Below are 23,682 nucleotides of genomic sequence, written 5' to 3' on the forward strand. Positions count from 1 at the left end.
TTATGAAGTAGGGGCATGGCTCTTGAGTAAATCAGAACAATAAACAACGGCATTGACCAAAGAATGACTGGCCATGTCCCAAGGTAACTCTTTGGTAGATAGTAGAAGAGTTCAAGACAAAGTAGTTTGAGTGAGTCCAGGCGGGAGCCAGACTCAAAGTGGAATCCAGGTCCTTATGAGATGTGCAGATGCACGAAGTTGTAGAGAGGGAGGCCAAGAGAAGCCAGGTGGAATTGGAAGAGTTGAAGCAGTAGCACTGGCAGGGGCTGGGACACCAGGAATGAGACTATTGTGGTCCTATCAAGCACAAGAAATGCTGGAACAGACATTCCAGGAGAAAGAAGATGAACAATAAGGAATAAGATTACTGCTAGATGGGATGATGATAATTGCTTTTTCTACCAAGAAGAATTAGCTTTGTACTAGAAAGGACAGAACAAGAAAGGCTAATGGAGAACTGATCCATAAGTAAAGAAATAATAAGAAAGCACATTCTGGGTCAGATGAACTACTTCCTTGGGTACTGAAAGAATCAAAGGAAGTGACTGTTAAGCTAAATAATGTTATTTTCAAAAACCATGGTGAGGGGCAGCTAGGTGGCGCAGTGAATAGAGCTCTGGCCTTGGAGTCAGGAGGACTTGAGTTCAAATAAATCCAGACTCAGACTCTTAACACTTACTAGCTGTGTGATCCTGGGCAAGTCACTTAACCCCGATTGCCTAAGCAAAAAACAAAACACGAAAAAAAAAACATGGAGAATGGAGGAAGTAGAAAATATTGCCTCCGTTTTCAAAAAAGGGATGAGAAAAGTCTACAACTTTTAGGACAGTAAGCCTGACTTTAATTATTAAAGATATCAATAGTAAACATCTAGAAAAGGAGTTGTTGATCACAAAGAATCAGGCTTCATTAAGAACTTGGTCTTGTCAGATTAAATGCAGTCCATTTTTTGTCAAAGTTACTGAATTGGCAGATCACAGAAATGTCATAGATATTGTTTACCTAGACAGTGTTTCACAATTTATATCATGCTATTTTTGTGCAAATGACAGAAGGATGTGGCAACACGAGAGTACAATGGGAGAGACCTGCTACTGATTGAATGGTCAGATTCAAATAGTTCAGCATCAACTTAGAAGGAGGTCTCCAGTTGAATGTCCCAGGTATCTGCCCTTGGCACTATGCTAGTTATAGTTAATATTTTTATCAAAGACTTGGATAAAGATATACATGACATGCTTACTAAATCTGCTAATAACCTAAATCTGGGAAGAGTGGCTAAAAAGATCCAAAAAGATCTTGATGGGCTAGAATAATAGGCTGAATTTATTAAAATGCTTTTTAATAGGAAAATGAATAATTAGAGAGTAGTTTGTCTAAGGCATTTTTCAGAAGAAGAAATCAAAGCTATCTATAGTCATCTGAAAAAGTGCTCTAAATCACTCTTGATTAAAGAAATGCAAATTAAAACAACTTTGAGGTACCACTTCATACCTATCAGATTGGCTAATAAGATAGAAAAGGAAAATGACAAATGTTGGAGAAGATGTGGAAAAACTGAGACACTAATGCGATGTTGGTGAACTGATCCAATCATTCTGGACAGCAATTTGGAACTATGTCCAAAGGGCTATACAACTGTATACCCTTTGACTCAGCAATACCACAACACAAAGAGATTAAAAAAAAAAAAGGGAAAGGACCTATATGTATAAAAATATTTATAGCAGCTCTTTTTGTGGTGGTGGCAAAGAAATGGAAATTGAGGGAATAACCACCAACTAGGGAATAGCTGAATAAGCTGTGGTATATGATTGTGATGGAATACTAATGTGCTATAAGAAATGATGAGTAGGATGCTTTCAGAAAAACCTGGAAAGATTTACATGAACTGATGCAAAGTGAAGTGAGCAGAAACAGGAGAACACTGTACACAGTAACAGCAATATTATACAATGATCAACCATGAATGACTTAGCTATTCTCAGCAATACAAAGATCCAAGACAATTCTTAAATTGATGAAAAATGCTATCCATCTCCAGAGAAAGAACTGATAGCATCTGAAAGATTGAAGCATACTGATTTTTTTTTACTTTGCTTTTTCTTGTGTTTTTTTTTTGTCAGAGTTTTCTTTCACAACATGACTAATATGGAAAAATGCTTTGCATGACTACACATGTATAACCTTTATCAAATTGCTAGCCTTCTCAATGAGAGAGGAGAGGGTCAAGGGTAGGACAGAATTTGGAACTCAAAATTTAAAAAAAAAGGGAGGGATAAAATTATTTTTACATGTAATTGGAAAAAAATAAAAGTTAAAGCCACCTTATATTACATTAAAGGAGGCTTGACTGCAGGAATAAAAAGGTGATAATGCTGATATACTCTGCCCTGGTCAGACCACATATGGACTACTCAACTATTCAGTTACAGGCATCCCGGTTTACAAAGGATATTGATAAGGTGGATAGCCTCAAGAGAAGCACAGCTAATATGTTGAAGGGTCTGACTACACAGATAATATCAGATGAAGGAACTGAGAACATTTAGCTTGAGAAAAAAAAGGATCATGATAACTGTCTTAAAGTACTTGAAGCTGTCATGAAGAAAAGTAACATTTTTAAAACTTATTCTGCTTGGCACCAGAGGTGGAACAATGAACAAAGGGCAGAAGCACAAAGAGACAAATGTAGTCCTGGTGCAAGAAAAACTTTCTAACAATGACAGCTACACAAAGCAGAATGAACTGACCCAGGAGAAAGAGAGTTCCCCTCAAGGAGGTCTTCAAGTGAAGGAGGCCACTTGTTGGTTATTTTACAGTAGAGATCCTTTCCAGGTGGAGAAGAAACTAGATGCACCTGAGGTCTTTCCCAATTTTAAAGTTCTGTGATTGTGTACTGTAACAAATCAGAGCGGGATGGACATGTTCTAATGATGGGAACAGAACAGTGAATACAAACAACATTAAAGAGCAGACAAGCTGACATTAACTACAATGCTCAATCTTAGTTGCAGAGAACAGATGATGAGGTATACAGTCTTCCTCTTATCTATATGTTACTAGACAGTCATTGTTAATCGGCTTTTTAAGGTATTTTTTTTGGTAATAAAGGACAGGATGTAATATGTTAAATGATCATGATGCAAGAGACAAAAGGCATTAAAAACTTAAAAAACAAATTTAAAATCACTAGATTTTAAATCAAATCAATTTAAGATAAAATTATATTTTAAATTTAAGCACATCAAAAGAATATTAAGTGACTCAAATATATAGAGATCTAAAGAAATAAAATAAAAATAAAAAGCTGGTAACAGCCACATTGTGTGATGACTAACTTTGAGAGACTTATCTTTTCTTAGAAATACAAGGATCTAAGACAACTCCAAAAGACTCATGATGGAAGATGCTATCCACATCTAGAGAAAGAACTATGGAGTCTGAATGCAGATAGAAGTATATCATATGTGCTCTCTCTTTTTTTTTTTGTTTCTTGTTTCTCGTAGCTCCTCCATTGGTTCTAATTCTTGTTTACAACATGACTAATATGAAAATAGTTTAATATGAATATATATGTAGAGCCTATATCAAATTGCATGCTGTCTTGATGTGGGGCAAGGGGAGAGATAGGGAGAAAATCTGGAACTTCAAATCTTATGGAAATGAATGTTGAAAACCAAAAATAAATAAATAAGCTTTTTAAAAAATTTTAAAAAGTGAATAAAAATCTGGAGATTTGAAAGAACAACTGAAAATTAGTGATCCCCAAGATATTTCATTCTAATGTTTCTTAGCGGTTAAGTCTATATTTAAATTAACTTGAACACAAATGTTGCTAAATTTGGTCCCAATATAATTACTAACTAAAAAGAAATTGAGAACGTTTAATACCATAAGAACAAAAAATTAAAACACTTACAAGCCGTCCATAATGCCAAGTTGTGACTGCTTGTAGAGGAAAATTCCCTTTGCTGCTGAAACATAATCCACCTGTCTTTATTGACAATTAAGCAACAGAAAAATTCCAGTTAGCAAAAAGGTATAAATTATTTGATAAAACTATGTATTGTATTAATTGTTATACTTTTTTTCCCTTACTAAAATGGCACGCTCTGAACATGTACAGGACTTTGTTGTATTGATGAATGTTGGTTCACATCTGACACACCTGTGCAATAGAATCCACACACAAAAATTAAAGCATATTCATGAATGATACAAGTATTTATTTCAGAGTCACCCTCCTAAATGATAAATCAGAATAAACCAGTTCAAGTCAGAAAACTATATCTTAAATAAAGCAAACTTGAAATTTTGACCAGAAACATACATATTCTTTGAAAATTATACAGTGCTATGTGAGACAGTACAGAATTGATAACAAATGTTAGATAAATTAATCATTCAAATGGTTTTTAAAAACCAGTGATAAAATACATCAAAATCAAATTCTATAAGTTTTTAAGTACCTAATCTACTGTAGTTTTCCCTTTTTGACATTACCTGCCATAAAGTTGGAGTTCTTACCCTTTTTTTGTATCACAGATCCCTCTGAAAGTCTGATGAAGCCTACGGATCCCTTTTCAGAACAATATTTTAAAGAGTATAAAATAAAATACATAGGATTATAGAGAAAATCAATAACAATAAAACATAGTTATCAAAATAAAATTTCTAAAAAGTTCATGGATTCCAGGTTAAGAATTTCTGCCAAAAAGCTGACAGGAGTACCTAAACCTAAAAAGAAATTTCCTTCCCAATATGCTTTTCTAACTTGAGACAGGGCTATCCAGTGCCCAAAATAAGAAGAAATTAATGCCAAAGGACTGAGAGAAAAATTAGAATAGGCAAAGAATTGGGAGGCAGTTCAAGAAGTTTGGTTGATCATGATAAAATCAGGCTGTTATATAAGGAGAAGCCCCTATCTCAGGCTTCTAATTGATGAGAAGCTAGACCTGGGAACATGTACTTTTGCTTCTTCTTCTTCTTTTTTTTTTTTTTGCTTTTTGGTGAGGAAGTCGGGGTTAAGTGACTTGCCCAGCATCACACAGCTATCTGAGAACTGAACTCAGGTCCTCTTAACTCCAAGACTAGAACTCTATTCACTGCACTACCTAGCTACCCCTGTACTTTGGCTTCTTAAAAAAGATGTCCAGGGGCAGGTAGGTGGCGCAGTGGATAGAGCACTGGCCCTGGAGTCAGGAGGACCTGAGTTCAAATCCAGTCTCAGATCAGACACTTGACACTTACTAGCTGTGGTACCCTGGGCAAGTCACTTAACCCCAACTGCCTCGCAAAAAGAAAAAAGAAAAAAAAAGATGTCCAAATAGGGCCAAAACTGAACAATAAAAATTATTCTTTTACACACTCAAAGGACTATTCTGAAAAGCAAATGAGATACACAAAAAAGAACATTTAAAAATACAAAATTGGTTAAAATGCAGGCTATTAGTATCCTCAATTTAGTCAAATTTATTTGTAAAATTCAAAAGTCCCCATAATGTAACTTACCTATTTCTAAATATATTTGCTGCTGAGAAAGAGTTTTCACTTCCATCACAAAGTATACAATTTGCTTCAGAAAACAACTTTCCATTAGTATCTCGTTCCACTAAATAATTTAAAAACAAAATTAAAATGTAATACATAAATGTGATTTATTTCACAAACAACAAGTCTTTTCTTTATTAAAAAAGCATAATACCTACTTGCAACTATTCTCCAATAAATGGGCTTTTATGTATACAGACTACATAGTTGACTAAAATATTTCTATCCTCACAAATGTATTTTGAATTATGTCTTTAGGGCCTCTTACATGTTATATTTCTATTCTTAAAATTCTGTAGAAATGTAAGGGCCAGACATACAAACAAAAATAAGTACAAAAGATTTTTTTTCTACTTTTAAAATTTTTCCTTCAGCCTTCACAACTCTCTGAAATAAGTAATACCAATAATAAGGGATGAATTAGTAGATTGCTAAATTTGAAATAAATTTCTTTCACTTCTATTAGCTGGTTGGTGTTTAAACATGTCTGTGCTGTATGATACTCTGTTAAGAATACTCAACTATGCTTAATTATAAATCAATGCCTTATCAAAAATGATTAACTTTCAGTTAACCATTAAAAATAGTTGCTCCTACATTTTTCCATAGGTTTAGATAATTAGCCAACTACCAGTTTTAAGTCCCTCTTGATCTTCTAAAATAGCACCCAAAGTCAATGGTCAATCCCTACCTGAGCTATTTAAAATTATTTTATCATCATATCACCTCTGACACTACCATCACCCTACTGCACACTCTCCTCCCCTCACACGTGGATTATCTCCCCACCTCTACCTGTCTCTGATTTACTAATCTCTGCAAGCAACAATAATACTAAGTAGCTATAATCTTGAAAGAATTTCTAGGGTGAAAATAGTAGCCAAAGTTCTGCTTCCTTGATGAAGAGTCATGGTTTTGCTGATTCTTTAAACTTGTAGCAGTACCTAAGAGTCAAGTGCGCTATGGCCCAGAAAGAGTGTCATTTTCAACTCCAGGTCCCATAGCCAAATCTTGGCAGAGCACCAGAGGGCAGAAAGGGTTTTTGTTTGACTGTTTTGTTTTGTTTTGTTTTTAAGTAATAGAAAAAAATATTATATGTTGATTCTTTTCTTTGAGGGGCATCTATATTCTGCCCTTACCCAGACAGAGTTTTAAGGAATCTCAGCTACATCGTAGTAAACAATTAATACAGCTGAAACAGATTTAGTAACAACAGCAGCAACAGTATTAATAATACCACTATAATAGTTGTTAGAGCATCATTCTGCTGACAATTGCCTTGGTTACCTTAGTTAGACATGTTCTTTCATTTGATTCACTTAGACTCATCCAGGGCTGTGTGCCTGATCATTTATGACAAAATTCTAGATCAAAGTGGTTTGTGAATATTTAAAAAGAGAAGTAGTGATCATTGAAAGTCAGTATGGCTTCATCAATAGGTTGTGCCATATGAACCTAATGTAGGAGATTGTTTTGAGGGAAACTAGGAATTCTACGAAGCAGAGTAAGGAGAGAACATATTCTAGACAAGGGCAACCATCTGTACATAGGCAAAAAGATAGGAAAGAGAACATCGAATTTGATCAGCTTACTGATACAAAAGAGGGTTAAATACATAATCATTAGTATTGCTTTATCTAGAATATATTCCTTACCTAAAATATGACCAGCGGGGCACTGGCATTTTCCTTCTGGAGTGAGAACACTGGGACAAGAAATACAATTCCAGCCATCCTCAGTAACTCCTTTCTGAGTAACAGAACACATTTTTAAAAGTTTTTCGTACCAGTCTAACTTAACAATATCTCCATCAATATGTTTATTGCATACTAAATGCTGTTTTATATATACCTATATATGCATACATATTTGAGGAAGAAAAGTAGGAACTGAATATGCAAGGAACATTTAACTATGTAAACTATGTAAATGAATCTATAGATATATGATGATGATTACGTTTTTTTAAATTTAGGTAATTTTCTCATCCTCATGATTATGTCATATTGATTCTATGATATAGTAAAAGATAAATTTGAATATTCTATTCCATGATTATGGAAACAAGTGAAATAAAAATGCAACAGTGCAACCACTCACCAGAACCAGTCTTTCAGACAATATAAAATTTCAAGATGTATCTTAACTCTATAAAAGGTAGCAATCACAAAAAAACTATATTTCATAGTACCCAAAATATAATTTTTTATTGAAAATAACTCAGTATCTCAAACTTTCAAAAGTAAAATGTACAATATACAGGAGAGTTTGATTTAACTATAATACTCATTCCATACTTATTCTGGATAATTGAATATTCAACATAGTTGTGATTCATCATATAGTGAAATCACAAATTTTCAAATAATTACAATAAAACAAAGAATATTTAACACACATCAATTTAAACCATATCTATATAACCTAATAGTTCCTTAATTATCCAAGAAGGTACTTCAAGATCTTTCAACGACAAGTTTATCACTTTGACTATGGAACAATACTGTGGAAGTAAAAGATGTGCATAGGAGATTAGGCTAAAACCATTCTGACTAAAGAACATATTATTTGTATTTAGAACATGAAAAAAAGAAATCCAGTTATTTTCGCTTTTTGCTTAGATTCCAGTTGAAGCAAGAATGTAATATCTAATATAGATTTCTATTTCAGCCATGGTATGTTTGCATAAAATTGAAAATCTTTTATTGTTCCACCAAAGCTAATTCTGACAACACATGAATTCTATGAGAAAATAAATTTCACAAACTAAAAGATATTTAAAAGTTGCATTTTATTACATTTCCTACAATAAAGTTATGAAAAATTGGTCTATACCATATTCTCTGGGCACTTTTCACAAATAATAGGTCCACCATTATTAGAAACCATCCTAAATCCAGGAAGACATTTGCATGAAATCCCTAAAACAAAACAAAAACAAAAAATAACAGATTTTTTTGCAATACTTGAGACAAAAATAAAAGCCCATAATAGAAAAGTTATAGTTATTAAAATAATTGTGACCAATCAATAAAATATCATAGCAAATTTTTATTTACACTTTAAGGGGACCTCAAAAATGGTTCAGAGAGGTTCGGTGACCTGATCTATGAACCTATGCTATATCATTTACATAGGCCCTTTTAAAACTATTTTACTTATATTACCTCCAGGGTGTGACACTAAAGAGAGGTCTCTGGAAGAAATCTGGAATCTGAGCTTGGTCCTATGCTATTTCATATGGATGAAGGCATAAATACCAATGATATAGGGCAAGGAAAAATAGTTAAACATACTGAATAAAAGAGTGAAGATGTAAAACAATCTCAATAAGCCAGAGTAATTTCATCTAATAAGATTAAATTTAACAGGAGCAACTGTACAGTTACACACTTGAATTTAAAAAAAAATTATTTTTGTAAGTATAGGATGGAAGGAGCTGGGCAGGGAATTGAAGAGAAGTAATTTGTGTGAAAAAAGACTTTGTAGTTTTATTGCACTAAAATCTCACTGAGGCAACAGTGTCATATGACAGGCCAAAAAACTCATGATATCTTTGGCTTTCCTGTGAGGCATCCTGTCCCAAATATCCCACTGTGCTAAATCCTGTGGTAATTAGGATATAATGATTGGCTCTTGAGACAGTAGTTTCACCTGAGGGGTGGGGAGAAAAGCCACTGTGCAAAGGGTTAAGCTGAGAAAGTAGTCTCAAAGTCAAGCCTACACTGGCGATAGACAACTTTTTAAAGAACGTTAGCAGTGGAAGGGAGGAAGTTTGGAATAGCAGCCAGATTGACTTTTAAAAAAAGAAGGGGAAGGGGAAAGCTAGACGGTGCATTGGATAGAGCACTGGCCCTGGAGTCAGGAGAACCTGAGTTCAAATCCAGCCTCAGATACTTGACACTTACTAATTGTGTGACCCTGAGCAAGACACTTAGCATAGCAAGAAAAAAAAAAGGATTTTTAGATTGGCAAGAGCCTGTTTGTAAGAGGTCAAGCAGCCACATGCCACTTGCGTATGATGAAGGGCAAAGAAGATACATGAGGCACTTCCACTCATCAAAGTGGCAAAGATAAAACATAAAATGGCTGTTGTTGAAGGGCACGTGGGAGGCTAGGCCCAGTGATGCGCTATTGGTGGAGCTGTGAACTGCAATTCAGAATTTTGCCCAAGCTGTCAGTAAACTGTGCCTATCCTTTGATTCAGTGGAAGAACTCCCAGGAGTAGATCCCAAAGAGGTCTAATACAGAGGAACAGACACTTGCGTAATCTGTGTCTGATTATACAAGTATTTATAGCAGCACTTTTTGTTACAAGTAAAGGCCTAGAAACAAAGTGTGGGGAATGGCTGATAAAACTATGGTACAAGAATGTAATAGAATATTATTGTGACACAGAAATTATTACTATGATGGATTGGGAGAAACCTGAGAAGACTTGTATGAACTGATGCAAAATGCATTGAGCAAAAGCAGAAGAATACTTTGTACAGTGATCACAGTAATGTAAAGGAAAATAACTTTGAAAGAGTTCAAAACTCCTGTCAATGCAATGACTAATGATGGTTCTAGAAGACTGATGATGAATCATGTTTCCCACCTCTTGGCAGAGAGGTGATGAACTACAGGTGCAGACAGACCTGGTCAAGAGTTGTTTTGTTCTGCTTAATTATACTTGTTACAAGAAAAGGCTCCTATAGGGGTAGGGGAGGAAGAAGAGTTAAAAGGTAGTGACAGTAATCCCCCCAAAAAGAAGAGAAATACCAAATAGAGAACAGAAGGAAGTTAAGGAAGAAACACAGACAAGCAGAGCAATCATGTTAAATTTAATGTGCATTTAATAAAAAACAAATGTACTAAAAGAATTCCAGTCTCATATACAATCCTCTCTTCTGTTTTTTATATATTGAAATGTCCGTGTTTGTTAAATTCATATTCAAAAAGGGGAAAAAATGTAAAGATATCTGAGAGAGAGGGAATCAAGATCCTTAAGGATACAGGAAACATAAAGGTTGACTCTCTGGGAGGAATGGAAGGAGCAATGCATTGGGAAATGTAGCTGATGTAAAAACAAAAGATATCAATAAAATTTTGTTTTAATTTTTTTAAAGGGTCAGGATCAAAAATACAGGGAGGACAATTAGATCTTGGAAGAACTAGTACTAACATTACTTCTAAGACAAAAGTAAAGAGCAAGGCAAGGATGCTCAGTTTACAGAAGAGGATGGGAACTGAGGGAGTTTCTACTAGATGATCTCGATCTCCTTAGTATAATTAAGTCACTGTATGTAAGTGTGGAAGGAGAAAAAAAAGGGTAGAGGGTGTACAGGCAAAGTTGGTATAGTAAGGTGAGGAAAAGTTCTGAAATCGCTGTAGAAAATGATATAAAGAGTCAAGAGAGTGACAGGATCTTAACTGTTTTTAGGAAGATCAATCCAACAGAACTTAGTAATAGGAACTGAAAGAGAATGTGTGGTAAACTAAGAGAATCATGCAATAAACAATCTAAGTGAAAGGTAATGAATACCTAGATTAGGGCATCAGCAATGGGAATGGAAAGGTCTACTGCATGTTATGGAAGAACTTGTTTGAATGTTGTGATCACTTAATAATTAATGAAAGCTGCCTAAATTAGGGTTAAACCTTGACCCAAATCAGAGCTGTCTGAATATAAACTTAAAATTAGTTATCATCCAAAAACAGCATTTTTAAAAATCAATCTCATTTTAGACAAGCTTTAAAGAAAAGCATTATCAAAACAAAGGAGTTGAAGTAGACCAGGGGGAAGGATGCTGGTTCTGTAGCCATTGGATTTGTGTATATTTTTTTCTCAAAGTATTATATCTTACATAGCAATACTGTAACTTGGGAAGACAGAATTTGAAAGTTCCAAAGAAACTATTCCCAGCACCAAACACGGAGTCTTGCATACAACTAGCATTTCATAAATTTTGTTGACTTTGAATTGTAAATATTTCAAAACACCATCATCACTACCATATACAATACTTTTCCAACCAGATAATTTTTAACATCAGACAATGAAATATTAATGACCCAGTTTTGAAGGGCTGTCATGTGAAAGAGGGATTATGTTTCTCCCCCTTTCATCACCAATCACCTAGAAAAAGTTGTCTAACTTTCTCACCTCCTACTCACTGCCATCTGGCTTCAGTTCCTATCACTTGATTGAAACAGATTTCTTTATGATCAAATTTGGTAGCCTTTTCTTGACCTCCTTCTTCACCTCTCTGAAGTATTTGATACTCTTGGACTTCCCTTCCTTCCTAATACTCTCTACTTCTTGGGTTTTCACTGTTGTGTAATGGTTCTCTTCCTACCTATTTGACTAATGCTTCTTATGCTCCTTTGATAGATCATCCATGCCCCATTTCTACCAGTGCATGTGCCCTAAGGCTCTATCCTGATACTTTTCATCTCTCTACAATTTCTCAGTAATTTAGGAGCAGCTAGGTGGCATGCTGGATAGCGTGCTGATCCCTGGAGTTAGGAATGTTGTTGTTCAGTCTTTTATTTGTGTCTCTTTGTAACCCGATGGACCATAGCACACCAGGCCCTTCTATCCTCCACTGTCCAAGTTCATGTTTGTTATTTTCATAATATCATCTATCCATCTCATCCTTTGTTGTCCCCTTTTCCTTTTGCCTTCAATCTTTCCCAATATCAGGGTCTTTTTCAATGAGTCCCATCTTCTCATTTTGTGGTCAAAATACTTAAATTTCAGCTTCAGTATTTGACCTTCTAGTGAATAGCCTGAATTAATTTCTACAGGTATTGACTGATTTGCTCTCTTTGCCATCCAAGGGACTCTCAAAAGTCTTCTCCAGCACCACAGTTCAAAAGCGTCAGTTTTGCAGAATTCAGATTTCCTTAAAGTCCAACCCTCACAGCCATATACTGCTACTGGAAAAACCAGAGCTTTGACTATATGGACCTTTGTCAACAAGGTGATATCTCTGTTTTTTAATATGTTGTACATATTTGCCATAGCTTTCCTTCCTTTTTTAAATTTTTAAAAAAATTTTTAACATGTGTTTTTAAAACTTTGGGTTACAAATTTTCTCCCTTCCTCTCTCCCCACCCACCCTCATTGAAAAGGCAAGCATCTTGATACAGGTTATAGATGTACAGTCATGCAAAACACTTCCATAGTAGTCATGTTGTGAAAAACTAAGTATATTTCCCTTCATCCTATCCTACCCCCCATTTATTCTACTCTCTCTTTTGACCCTGTCCCTCCTCAGAAGTGTTTGCTTTTGATTATCCCCTCCCTCAATCTGCCCTCCCCTCTATCAACCCCCTGCTCTCTTGTCCCCTTCCCCCCTTATTTTCCTGTAGGGTAAGATAGATTTCCATACCCCATTGTGTATGTTACTCCCTCCTTAAGTCAAATCCTATGAGAATAAGATTCACTCATTCCCTCTCACTTTCCCCCATTTCCCCTCCACTGTAAAAGCCTTTTCTTATCTGTTTCATGTGAGATATTTTATCTCATTCTAATTCTTCCTTTCTCCTTCTCCCAGTATAATCCTCTCCCACTCCTTAATTTTATTTTCCAGATATCACCCCTTCATCTTCAACTCACTCTGTGCCCTCTATTTATCGATCTATACAAACATGTAATTTTTTCCCTCCCACTACCCTAATACTGACAAAAGGACTCATGAGTTACAAATATCATCTTTCCCTGCAGAAATGTAAACAGTTCAACCTTAATAAGTCTCTTATGATTTCTCTTTCCTGTTTACCTCTTCCATGTTTCATTTGAGTCTTGTATTTGAAGGTCAAATTTTTTATTCAGCTCTGGTCTTTTCCACAGGAATGCTTAAGAGTCCCCTATTTCATTGAATGACCATTTTTTACCCTGAAGGATTATACTGAGTTTTGCTGGGTAGGTGATTCTAGGTTGTAGTCCTAACTCCTTTACCCTCCGAACATACTCCGTGTCCTCCGGACCCTTAATTGTAGAAGCTGCTAAATCTTGTGTTACCCTGATTGTGTTTCCATGATACTTGAATTGTTTCCTTTTGGCTGCTTGCAATATCTTCTCCTTGACCTAGGAGTTCTGGAATTTGGCTACAATATTCCTAGGAGTTTTCCTCACCCCCTGGTGATCGGTAAATTCTTTCCATTTCTATTTTGCCCTTTGGTTCTAAAATATCAGGGCAGTTTTCCTTGATAATTTCTTGAAAAATGATGTCTAGGCTCTTTTTCTGATCATGGCTTTCAGATAGGCCAATAATTTTTAATTTCTCTCTCCTGGATCTATTTTCCAGGTCAGTTGTTTTTCCAATGAGATATTTCACATTCTCTTCTATTTTTTCATTCCTTTGGATTAGTGTTACAGTGCCTTGATTTCTCAAATTGTCCCTATCTTCCAATTTCTCCATTCTAATTTTTAAGGAAATATTTTCTTCAGTAAGCTTTTGGATTTCCTTTTCCATTTGGCCAATTTTGCTTTTAAGGGCACTCTTCTCCTCATTGGCTTTTTGGACCTCTTTTGCCATTTGGGTTAGGCTATTTTTTAAGGTATTATTTTCTTCAGTATTTTTTTGGGTCTCCTTTAGCATCACTCTCAGTTTTTCCTCTACTTCTCTTACTTGCTTCTCCAAATCCTTTTTGAGCTCTTCCATGGCCTGGGACCAATTCACGTTTTTCTTGGAGGCTTTGGATGTAGGAGCTTTGGCTTTGTTGTCTTCTTCTGGTTGTATGTTTTGATCTTCTTTGTCATCAAAGTAAGATAATATAGTCTGACTCTTTTTGCACTGCTTGCTCATGATCCCGGCCAATTATTTAAGTTATAAACTCTTTGTTAAGGTAGGAGTCTGTTTCCAGTGTGGAGAATGTACTGTTCCAAGCTTTGGGCATTTTGTGCAGCTGTTTTCAGAGATACTTCTAGGGACCTATAAATTTTCAGTTCTTCCAAGGTGCTATGATGAAGGGTGAGGTGTTTACTCCTTTCCTGGCCTGTGCTCTGGTCTATGAGCACTCTTTTCTGTCTTGGAACTGTGAGGAGGGTTTTCTCTCCCCAGCCACTAAAAGCTCCACCATGCCAGCACTCCTTCTCGCCCCAAGACCGCCACCCAGAACGGTGACCCAGATCCAAGCACAGGCAAAGCAAGAAAATCCTGCAACAGCAGAGAGATACCTGCAATCCCCCTCTGATCAGCCACTGGACTCCCCTTCAGTCTGTAGGTCGGAAGCTCAGGAGGCAGCTGCTGCTCTGGCCGAGCTCGGGGACTGGAGCCAAGACCACCAACTTCTCTCTCTCACCGCAGACACAGACTTTTCCCACTGACCTTCTAAGTTGTCTTTGGCGTTCATGGGTTGAGAAGTCTGGAAACTGCCACAACTGCCCTCGATTCAGTCCTCTGAGGCCTGCTCCAGGCTCGCTGCAACCTGCGCACCCATGCCAAACTGTGTTCCTCTCCCCGCCTGGCGCAATATACCTTTCTGATCAACCATCCAGGCTGTCTTGGGCTGGAAATTTATTTCGCTCTGTCTTTTTGTGGGTTCTGCTGCTTTAGAATTTGTTTAGAGCCATTTTTCATAGGTATTTGGAGGGGTTTGGAGGAGAGCTCAAGCAAGTCACTGCTTTTACTCCGCCGTCTTGGCTCCACCCCCCATAGCTTTCCTTCCAAGGAGCAAGTGTCTTTTAATTTCATGGCTATAGTCACCATCTGCAATGATCTTTTGAGCCCAAGAATATAAAATATGATTCTACTTCCATTTCTTCTCTATTTGCCAGGAAACGATGGAACCAGTTGCCAAGATCTTAGTTTGGTTTTTTTTTTTTTGATTGAACTTCAAGTCAGCTTTTATACTCTCCTCTTTCACCCTCATCAAGAGGCTTCTAATTTCTCTTCACTTTCTGCCATCGGAGTGGTATCATCTGCATATCTGAGATTGTTGATATTTCTCCCATCAACCTTAATTCTGGCTTTTGATTCATCCAGCCTGGCATTTCACATGATCTACTCTCCATGTAAGTTAAATAAATAAGGTGACAATATACAGCCTTGTCATACTTCTTTTCCAATGTTAAACCAATCAGTTGTTTCATGTTTGGTTCTAAACTGTTGCTTCTCAGCCTGAAAACAGATTCCTTTGGAGACAAATAAGATGATCTGGTACTCTCATCTTTTTGAGGACTTAACATATTTTGTTGTGATCCACAATCAAAGGCTTTAGTGTGATCAATAATGAAGAAGTAGATTTTTTTTCCTGGAACTCCCTTGCTTTCTCCATAATCCAGCAAACGTTGGCAATTTGTTCTGATTCCTCTGCCTCTTTGAAAACCAGCCTGCTCTTCTGCTAATTATCAGTTCACATATTGCTAAAGCCTAGCTTGCATAATCTGAAGCACAACCTTACTGGCATGTGAAATGAGCACAACTGTTCCGTAATTTGAACTTTCCTTGGCATTGCCCTTCTTTAGGATTGGGGCTTAAATTGATCTTTTCCAAATTAATGGTCACTGTTGTGTTTTTCAAATTTGCTGACATATTGAATGAGGCACTTTAACAATATCATCTTTTAGGTTTTTCAATAGTTTAGTCGGAATTCCATCACTTCCACCAGTCTTATAATTAGCAATGCTTCTTAAAGCCTACTTGACTTTATCCTCCAGGATGTTTGGCTCTAGATCAGTAACCACACCATTGTGGTTATCGGTAATATTAAGATCTTTCTTGTATAGTTCTTTTGTGTATTCTTGCCACCTTTTCTTAATCTCTTCTGCTTCTTTTAAATACCTACCATTTTTGTCTTTTATCATGACCATTTCTGCATGAACTTTTCCCTTGATATTTCTAATTTTCTTGAAGAGATCTCCTCTTTCCCATTCTATTGTTTTCTTCTATTTCTTTGCATTGCTCATTTAATAAAACCTTATCTCCTTACTATTCTCTAAAATTTTGCATTCAGTTGGGTCTATCTTAGGCTTTTTCTTTTCCTTTTCACTTTCCTTCTTTCCTCAACTATTTGTAAAGCCTCATCAAACAGTCATTTTGCTTTCTTGCTCTTGTTTTTTTTGGAATATTTTTTGTTGCTATCTCCTGTACAATATTTCCAACCTCTTTCCATAGTTCTTCAGGCACTCTACCTACTATATCTAATCCCTTGAATCTATTCATCATCTCCACTTCATATTCATAAGGGACATTATTTAGGTCATATCTCTATAGTCTGATGGTTTTCCCTACTTTCTTCGGTTTAAGTCTGAATTTTAGAATTAGGAATAACTGAATTTTGGAGTTAGGAATACCTGAGTTCAAATCTAGCCTCAGACACACTTACTAGCTGTGTGACCCTGGGCAAGTCATTTAACTTCTGTTTGTCTCTGTTTCCTCATCTCTAAAATAGAAATTATAATAGCCCCTATGTTATAAAGATCAAATAATAATTGTTAAAGCACTTACCACAATGCCTGGAACATAACAAATTCTATATAAATATTAGTTATTATATTTATAATATTAATACAATTAATATACTACCACATTAATTATATTATTAATAGTATTATTATCTGATTTCCATTCAGTGCTTCCATTCAGTGATTCCATTTAAATCACTTTGGGAATATTAAACTGAGTGTCCAAGTCTTCTCTTAAAAAAGTGAGAATCAGTATAGTCAATTACTATACGTTGAACCTATAGTCAAAGTAAATATTTGCAAATAATATCAGAGTTGTACTATAGCAATATATTGTATTGAAAAAACAGGCTAAGATAAAGTTGAGACAGAGGAAGGTGCACTGGATACAGTTCAAGGGTCTGTGCTCAAATTTGACCTTGGGCAAGTTGCTTAAACCCTCAAGAGTCAGTTTCCTAATCTCCGAGGATCCTTTTGGTTCTAAATCTATGACCTTATGATGGTCCAGTACTTCCAGGTGTCAAGAGAAGATCAGTAAGTTATCAAGCATTTATTAAGCACTTATTTTGTGCCAGGCACTATACTAAGCACTAGGAATACAAAGAAAGCTTCCTTCCCTTAAGGGTTTCATATTCCAAGTGGAGAGATAATAGGAAAGCAATTTGTACACACAAAATCTATACAGTGTAAATGGGAGAACATCTCAAAGGTAAAGGGGTGGGATGAGGAAGGAAATCAGGAAATATTTCTTATAGGAGGTGGGATTAGTGCTGAGTCTTAGAAGAAATTAAGAAAACTAGAAGATTGAGATAATAAGGTAGGGAGTTTGAGGCATGGAATACATACAGCCAGTGGAAAAAGACAAGGAAACAGGAGGTGGAGTTCCCTGACCACAAAAGTGTTCTTTTAGAAGTTGATACTGATATACAAAATGTTTGTAATAGTTGATTACAACAAATTGCTACCAGGGAGACCTTGGTGTTCCTGATATTGATGTTGCTGTATTTTGTACAGGAACAGATACAGCCACAGTTTCCTGGTCCTGCTGGTTTTGACCGTGCATGTGGAGATCAAGGAAGGTAGGCAGGGAAGTGGATACAGCACCAGGCCAGGAGGCAGGAAGACATGAGTTCAAATGTAGCCTCGGACACTTACTAGCTGTGTGCCCCTGGGCAAGCCACTTTATCCTGTTTGCTTCAATTTCCTCATCTGTAAAAATGAGCTATAGAAAGAAACAGCAAACCATTCCAGTATCTCTTGCCAAGAAAACTCCCAACAGAGTCACTCAGAGTCGGGACACGACTAAACAACAACAATGTGGAGATCAAATCTCAACCTGCCCTAGAGACACTATTTCTCCAATTGCCATTTTCACTTTTTAAGAGACTCTTCAATTTTTTAGATTTTTAAAAGAATCTTCAATATCCCCACGGTTCAAGTAGCTTTTCCATCCTTAAACCGCACAGAACACTGTGGATTAAGGGTGTGGGTTTCACTGTGCTTACGGGAGGCAGGTGGGGTGATGCCCGGGATGGAGCAAGAAGCAAGAATAGACAGCTTCTGCCCCGCCCGCCCGACTTTAACCCATTGCAAATTATTAACTCGCACGAACACTCGGCAAAATAAAGACAGAATAAGCAATTCTCATTCCCTCCACCAGTTTATGTTTCTGACCCTCCAAACCTGCTCCAGCAGCGGGAGGGGCTGGAAGGCAGGCCCGGGCCCGGGCCCCACTCTCCGGAGGCTCCCCGCTCTCACCTCGGGAGTCCCGCGTCTGGTTCGCTCCGCACGGGGCGCAGGACAGGGAGGAGACATCAAAGTACTGGTGGGGGTCGCACGTCTCCGGCCGCCGGAAAGGCAGCGAGAAGCTCTGGGCCGCCGAGAGCCCCGGAAGCACCAACGCCACGACCACAGCCACGGCCGCCGGGGTACCTGGCCGCCTCCGAGCCCAGCCTACAGCCATCGCGGCCCGCGGCCCACGCTCATCCGTCGCCATGGTACTGACAGCCAGGGCCCCAGCCTGTTGGGCCCATCATGCCTTGCGGCCACGTCGCCCAGCTGATTGGATGGCTCGGCGGCACGCCCCCTAGCCCTCCGCCCACCCAGCGGGTTTTTAAGTAGAGAGTGAGGCGGGAGCTAGTGGAAAGATTGCCCCTGGCTGCGGTTGCTAGGTTACCAGAAGCAGCGGGAGCTCACGTGTCTGACCCTCCGGAAGAGATCCCTTGTAGCCGGGGCGTCTTTGAGAAGGTGCCTACGTTGAGACGGTCACCTCTTGGTCCTCTGCCTCTGAATGCCATCCTTCTGTTGGTTATCTCCAATTTATCCTGTATACTGCGTGTTTGTACGTACTTGTTGGGTTTTGTCTCCGCCATTAGACTGTGAACTAGGGGAGGGCAGGGAACTTTTTTGCCTTTCTATCAGCGATTATCACAGCGCCAGGCACATAGTAGGTATTTAATAAATTCACCTTCTTCCCTTGGTCCCAGGGACTTAGCTTATGTTACTGTACAAAATCTGTTATGTATTTTGCTTTGTTTGGCCTTCATAGTTCCGGTTAAAGCAAATACCTGGGTTGAGGATTTGTAGAAAATTGGTAATCAGGGAGATGATACAATCAGGAGCCTTATTGGTGTGACACAAAACAAGCAGGCAAACAAAGCTTGTACACACACTATAGTAATATAAACAGACAGGTTTGTTCCTACAGGCAAGACACTCACCCAACCAGATAGGTAAGGGCTGAGTTAGGAATGTCACACACTCAAACTTGGTATTCAGGTGGCAAGATTATATACCCTAAATATGGTCTTGGTTGAGAACCGGAAATTGGTGTCAGATGCAGGAGGGGGCATTCCTAATCAGACCCTGATGTAGAAAAGCTCTAGGGGTCCCTTATCACTACCAGGCTTAGAGAACCTCTGGTAGGGGGAGTTTCTTTATCAGGTCCACAAAGTGGTGGGAGGGTGTTAACCAAATAGAATGACTCAAGGCCCCTGCAATAGGTCAAGAGTTCAACCCATCAAAAAGCTATAAGCTTTATCTACCTGAACGAGAACTAACAGTGGAAAAGTACAACTATCTCTTTTGCTTACATATTTCTATGGGCATTAGAGCCACTTAACCTAAGTGGATCCATATTTGAATCTTATTATAGTGTGATTTCAAACTATAATCAAACAATATTAAGTTTATAATTATTACATATTTAAGGAAACATGATACATACTTGTTTAGCTATAAAGGCAGTGTTGAAAAATGGATTAGAGTTCTCTACTGGATTCCAAAAGAGCTGGGTTCACATTCTTCCTCTGAAACTTATTGTGTGAGCTAGAACAAATCAATTAACCTCTCTGGACGTCATCTATAAAATGAGGAGGTTAAATTAAATGACTTCTAAGGTTCATTCTTATCTCTAAATCTGTCAAAGAATTCAGTATTAGAAAGTAAAAGGCTTTCATCGGTGGAAGTTATATTAATGAAGAGGCCTTGCTATCTATTTTGCTGTGCTTAGCACAGTGCTTTGCACATAACAGAACGCTTGATAAATGCTTTATTCATTCATTCAATCTATGATCCACAGTAAAGCAGCATAATAAATTATTGCAAAGCTTTGACTGCTAACAGTGTGCAACCTAATGATTTTCAATGTATTAGAAATATTAAAAGAAAGGACAGATATATGCTTTACAAATTACTCCAGGGCTTTTGATCTGTGTATTTTTATCTTTGGAGTTGTCTTCACTTATCTAATTGTCCTAATATCATTCATTATGTTAATTATTTTCCTAATGGTAAAAGGGTCTTTAATTCATTTTTTTTAATCCAACTTGGTCATAATGATTAACTTTTTGATGTATTATTTCAGTATCTTTTCCAATTACAATTGTTCTTTCCTTCATCTCTCCAAGATTTGGGAATCAAGACCACGTTTGTCATGAGACAAAAAAAAGAGTTTGGTAAAGTGTCTTATTTCTTTGTGAAAATAGTATATGCAACATAGTGATGTGTTCTTTAAATATCTGATAGAATTTGCTTTGTAAATCTGTCTGTACCTAAATTTTATTTAATCTAAGGGGGTTCTCTAATACTTTGGTCAATTTCTTTTTCTGAGGTTGGATAATTTAGATTATTTATTGCCTGTTTTCTTTATTTTTGTAGCTATTTATTCATTCATTTAGATTTTCAGTTTTGTCACCAAATAATATGTATAGCAGTTTCTGAACTTTTCCATTTAACTCTCTGCATTTGTTGTAAATCCCCTCTTTTCGTTTTTTTTCATATTATGAGTTAAACCTTGCTCTCATTCTTTTTAATCAAATTTATTAATGGTTTATCAATATTGTTAGTCTTCTAGAAACTCAGTCCTTTGTTTTGTTATTTCATTAGTTCTTTTTTATTATTTTTATCACATTTAAAATTTTCAAAACATCTTATTTTCTCTTTTTGAGATTATTAATTTACTAGTTTCCTAGGTTCTTAAATTGTATGCTTAATTCCTAAATCTTGTCTTTTAGTACTTTGTTTCTATTTGGGGAACTTGTGACCAGAGCATTAGTGCAGCAGTGTGTACCACTTGCTGTTCTAATCACCTTCATTAATACAGTATGCACACACATATACACACTTACACACACAGGGACATATGTGTGCAGAAACACCATATGCCTCCAACACTGGTAAGACTGTTGATCATAAATTGTTGAGCTATAAAGAACCTTAGAAATCATCTAGACTAACCCCTCATTTTGAATATAAAAAAACTGAGTCCCAGAGAAGTTAAGTGAGCTACACACCGTCTGGCATATCATAGATGCTTAATAAATGCTTGCTTTCTTGACTTGTTGCACAGATAACAAAGTGACAGAAATAGAATTTGAATCCTCCTTTAATTCTATATTAGGGACCCCTTCAGCAAGCCTATGGACCCCTTTTCAGAATAATGTTTTTAAGTGCAACATTTTAAATGCCTAGGATAACAAATGAAACCAATTTTATTGAAATGCAATTATCAAACTATTTTTTAAAAACAGGTTCACAGATCCTAGATTAGAACCTGGGTAAGAATCCCTGCTCTAGGTTCTGGTGTAGTGTTAGAAATGGCATCAGACCACAGATCAGAAGAACTGTGCTCTAGACCTGGTTCTTGCACTTACAATCTTTGTGACCCTGGCCCAGGAAGAAGGCAAACTGGCTAGCATGTGGAATACGAGCTCAATCCAATCCAATTCACTGAGCATCAATAAAGCACTTAATATATGCCAGGCACTGTGCCAACCAGTGAAGATAAGAAGAGAGAACAAAAACAGGCCTAGATATTGTTATTGTTCAGTCGTGTCCAACTTGTTGTGACCCCATTTGGGGTTTTCTTGGCAGAGATACTGGAGTGGTTTGCCATATCCTTTTCCAGCTCATTTTATAGATGAGAAAACTGAGGCAAACAGGGCTAAGTGACTTGGCCAGAGTCACACAGCTAGTAAGTGTCTGAGGCCAGGTTTGAACTTAAAGAAGATGAGTCTTCCTGACTCCAGATCCAGTACTCTATCCACTGTGCCACCTTGCTGTCCCACTTTAAGGGACTCATTCTACTTGGTAGATATAATTCATAAAAAGATAAGTATATACATCATCATTTGAGGGTGAGGAGAAGGACTAGCAATTGGGGGGGTGTCAATAACAAGATATGAAATTGATTATCTTGAAGGAGATTAGGTCATCATTCTCTTCTCTGCCACTTGGCTGGGCATTGATCCTCTGTTTTCCACTGTGTGTGTTCTTCCTAGATCTTTGCTGTGAATCTGTGATGGACATGTGGTTTCTGAACTCTGCTCAGCTTCAGGGTTTCATCTTTTCAGAATGAAATGCTGACAACATCAGCTCACATCTGCTAGGGTACAATGACTAGAAACTTATACATTATAAGGGCAGGTAAACTCTTTATGTTAAGATACTATTGATGATAAGGTAGAAAAGGGTGCTTGAGGCAGATGGAGCAAGCAGGACCTGAGATAGGAGGTGAGATGCAGGATGTGACCAGCCAGAAAAGCGATCAAAGAAGACCATGCATTGAAGCCATGGACTTATCTGTGTGCTTTCACAAAGCACCCTCAATTCCAGAACAGCTCTTCCCCTACCCTTTCCTGTTCTCTTTGCTTATTACTTCTGAACTACCTGATATCTCAGGCATTTTGGAGCCATGCTTGGACCTCCCGTTCTCTTGTCCCCTTCCCTCTATTCCATAAAATCGTATTTAAACCATACCTTTGACCTAGCTAAAGGCCTTTGTCTCCTACGGGAAGCAGGGGCCTCTCTGCTCCGTTAGGGGAGCAGGGCCTGCAGTTCATACTCTGCCTCCCACAAGGAATAGAGCCCATTAAGCTGTACGTCATAGGGAGCAAGCCCGCTTAGGTGCATCACTCCAATAAATGCCTTTCTTTAACATGGAGATTGTCTGAGTGAATTCTTTCAGGACACTAGGACTTGCACGTCTATTCCTCATCATTTCAGGTAATACCTCAGCATTCTTGGGGTCCACCCTGAACTCATCACCAATGGCTAAGAGAAGTCTTAAGTGAATTCTTTCACACTTGAACCACTCTCCCAACTCTGACCTCAGCATTAGGAGACACCCTATTTTCCATTGCTAAGGCCCAGCAAGCAAGCTGTGCTCTGAGCAGGGCATAACAACAATCCATTGCACTCACCCTCTGGATTATCTCAGCTGCAGCAAAATC

The 23,682-nt window shown here is 37.4% G+C and overlaps 1 protein-coding gene across 1 annotated transcript in view; it reads right to left on the reverse strand.

Moving 5' to 3' along the window:
* TMEM67 (transmembrane protein 67) overlaps positions 1–18,984 on the reverse strand; it is an 83,094-nt gene extending 64,110 nt beyond the window's left edge. Inside the window, 7 exon segments of the mRNA XM_027856962.1 lie at positions 3,923–3,997; positions 4,102–4,171; positions 5,515–5,614; positions 7,209–7,302; positions 8,389–8,474; positions 18,710–18,968; positions 18,970–18,984. Coding sequence (XP_027712763.1) covers positions 3,923–3,997; positions 4,102–4,171; positions 5,515–5,614; positions 7,209–7,302; positions 8,389–8,474; positions 18,710–18,968; positions 18,970–18,984 — 699 coding nt within the window.
* Positions 18,985–23,682: the final 4,698 nt, after the last annotated feature.

Source organism: Vombatus ursinus, unplaced genomic scaffold (assembly GCF_900497805.2).
Source record: "Vombatus ursinus unplaced genomic scaffold, bare-nosed wombat genome assembly UNPS02011767.1, whole genome shotgun sequence".
Taxonomy (NCBI): domain Eukaryota; kingdom Metazoa; phylum Chordata; class Mammalia; order Diprotodontia; family Vombatidae; genus Vombatus; species Vombatus ursinus.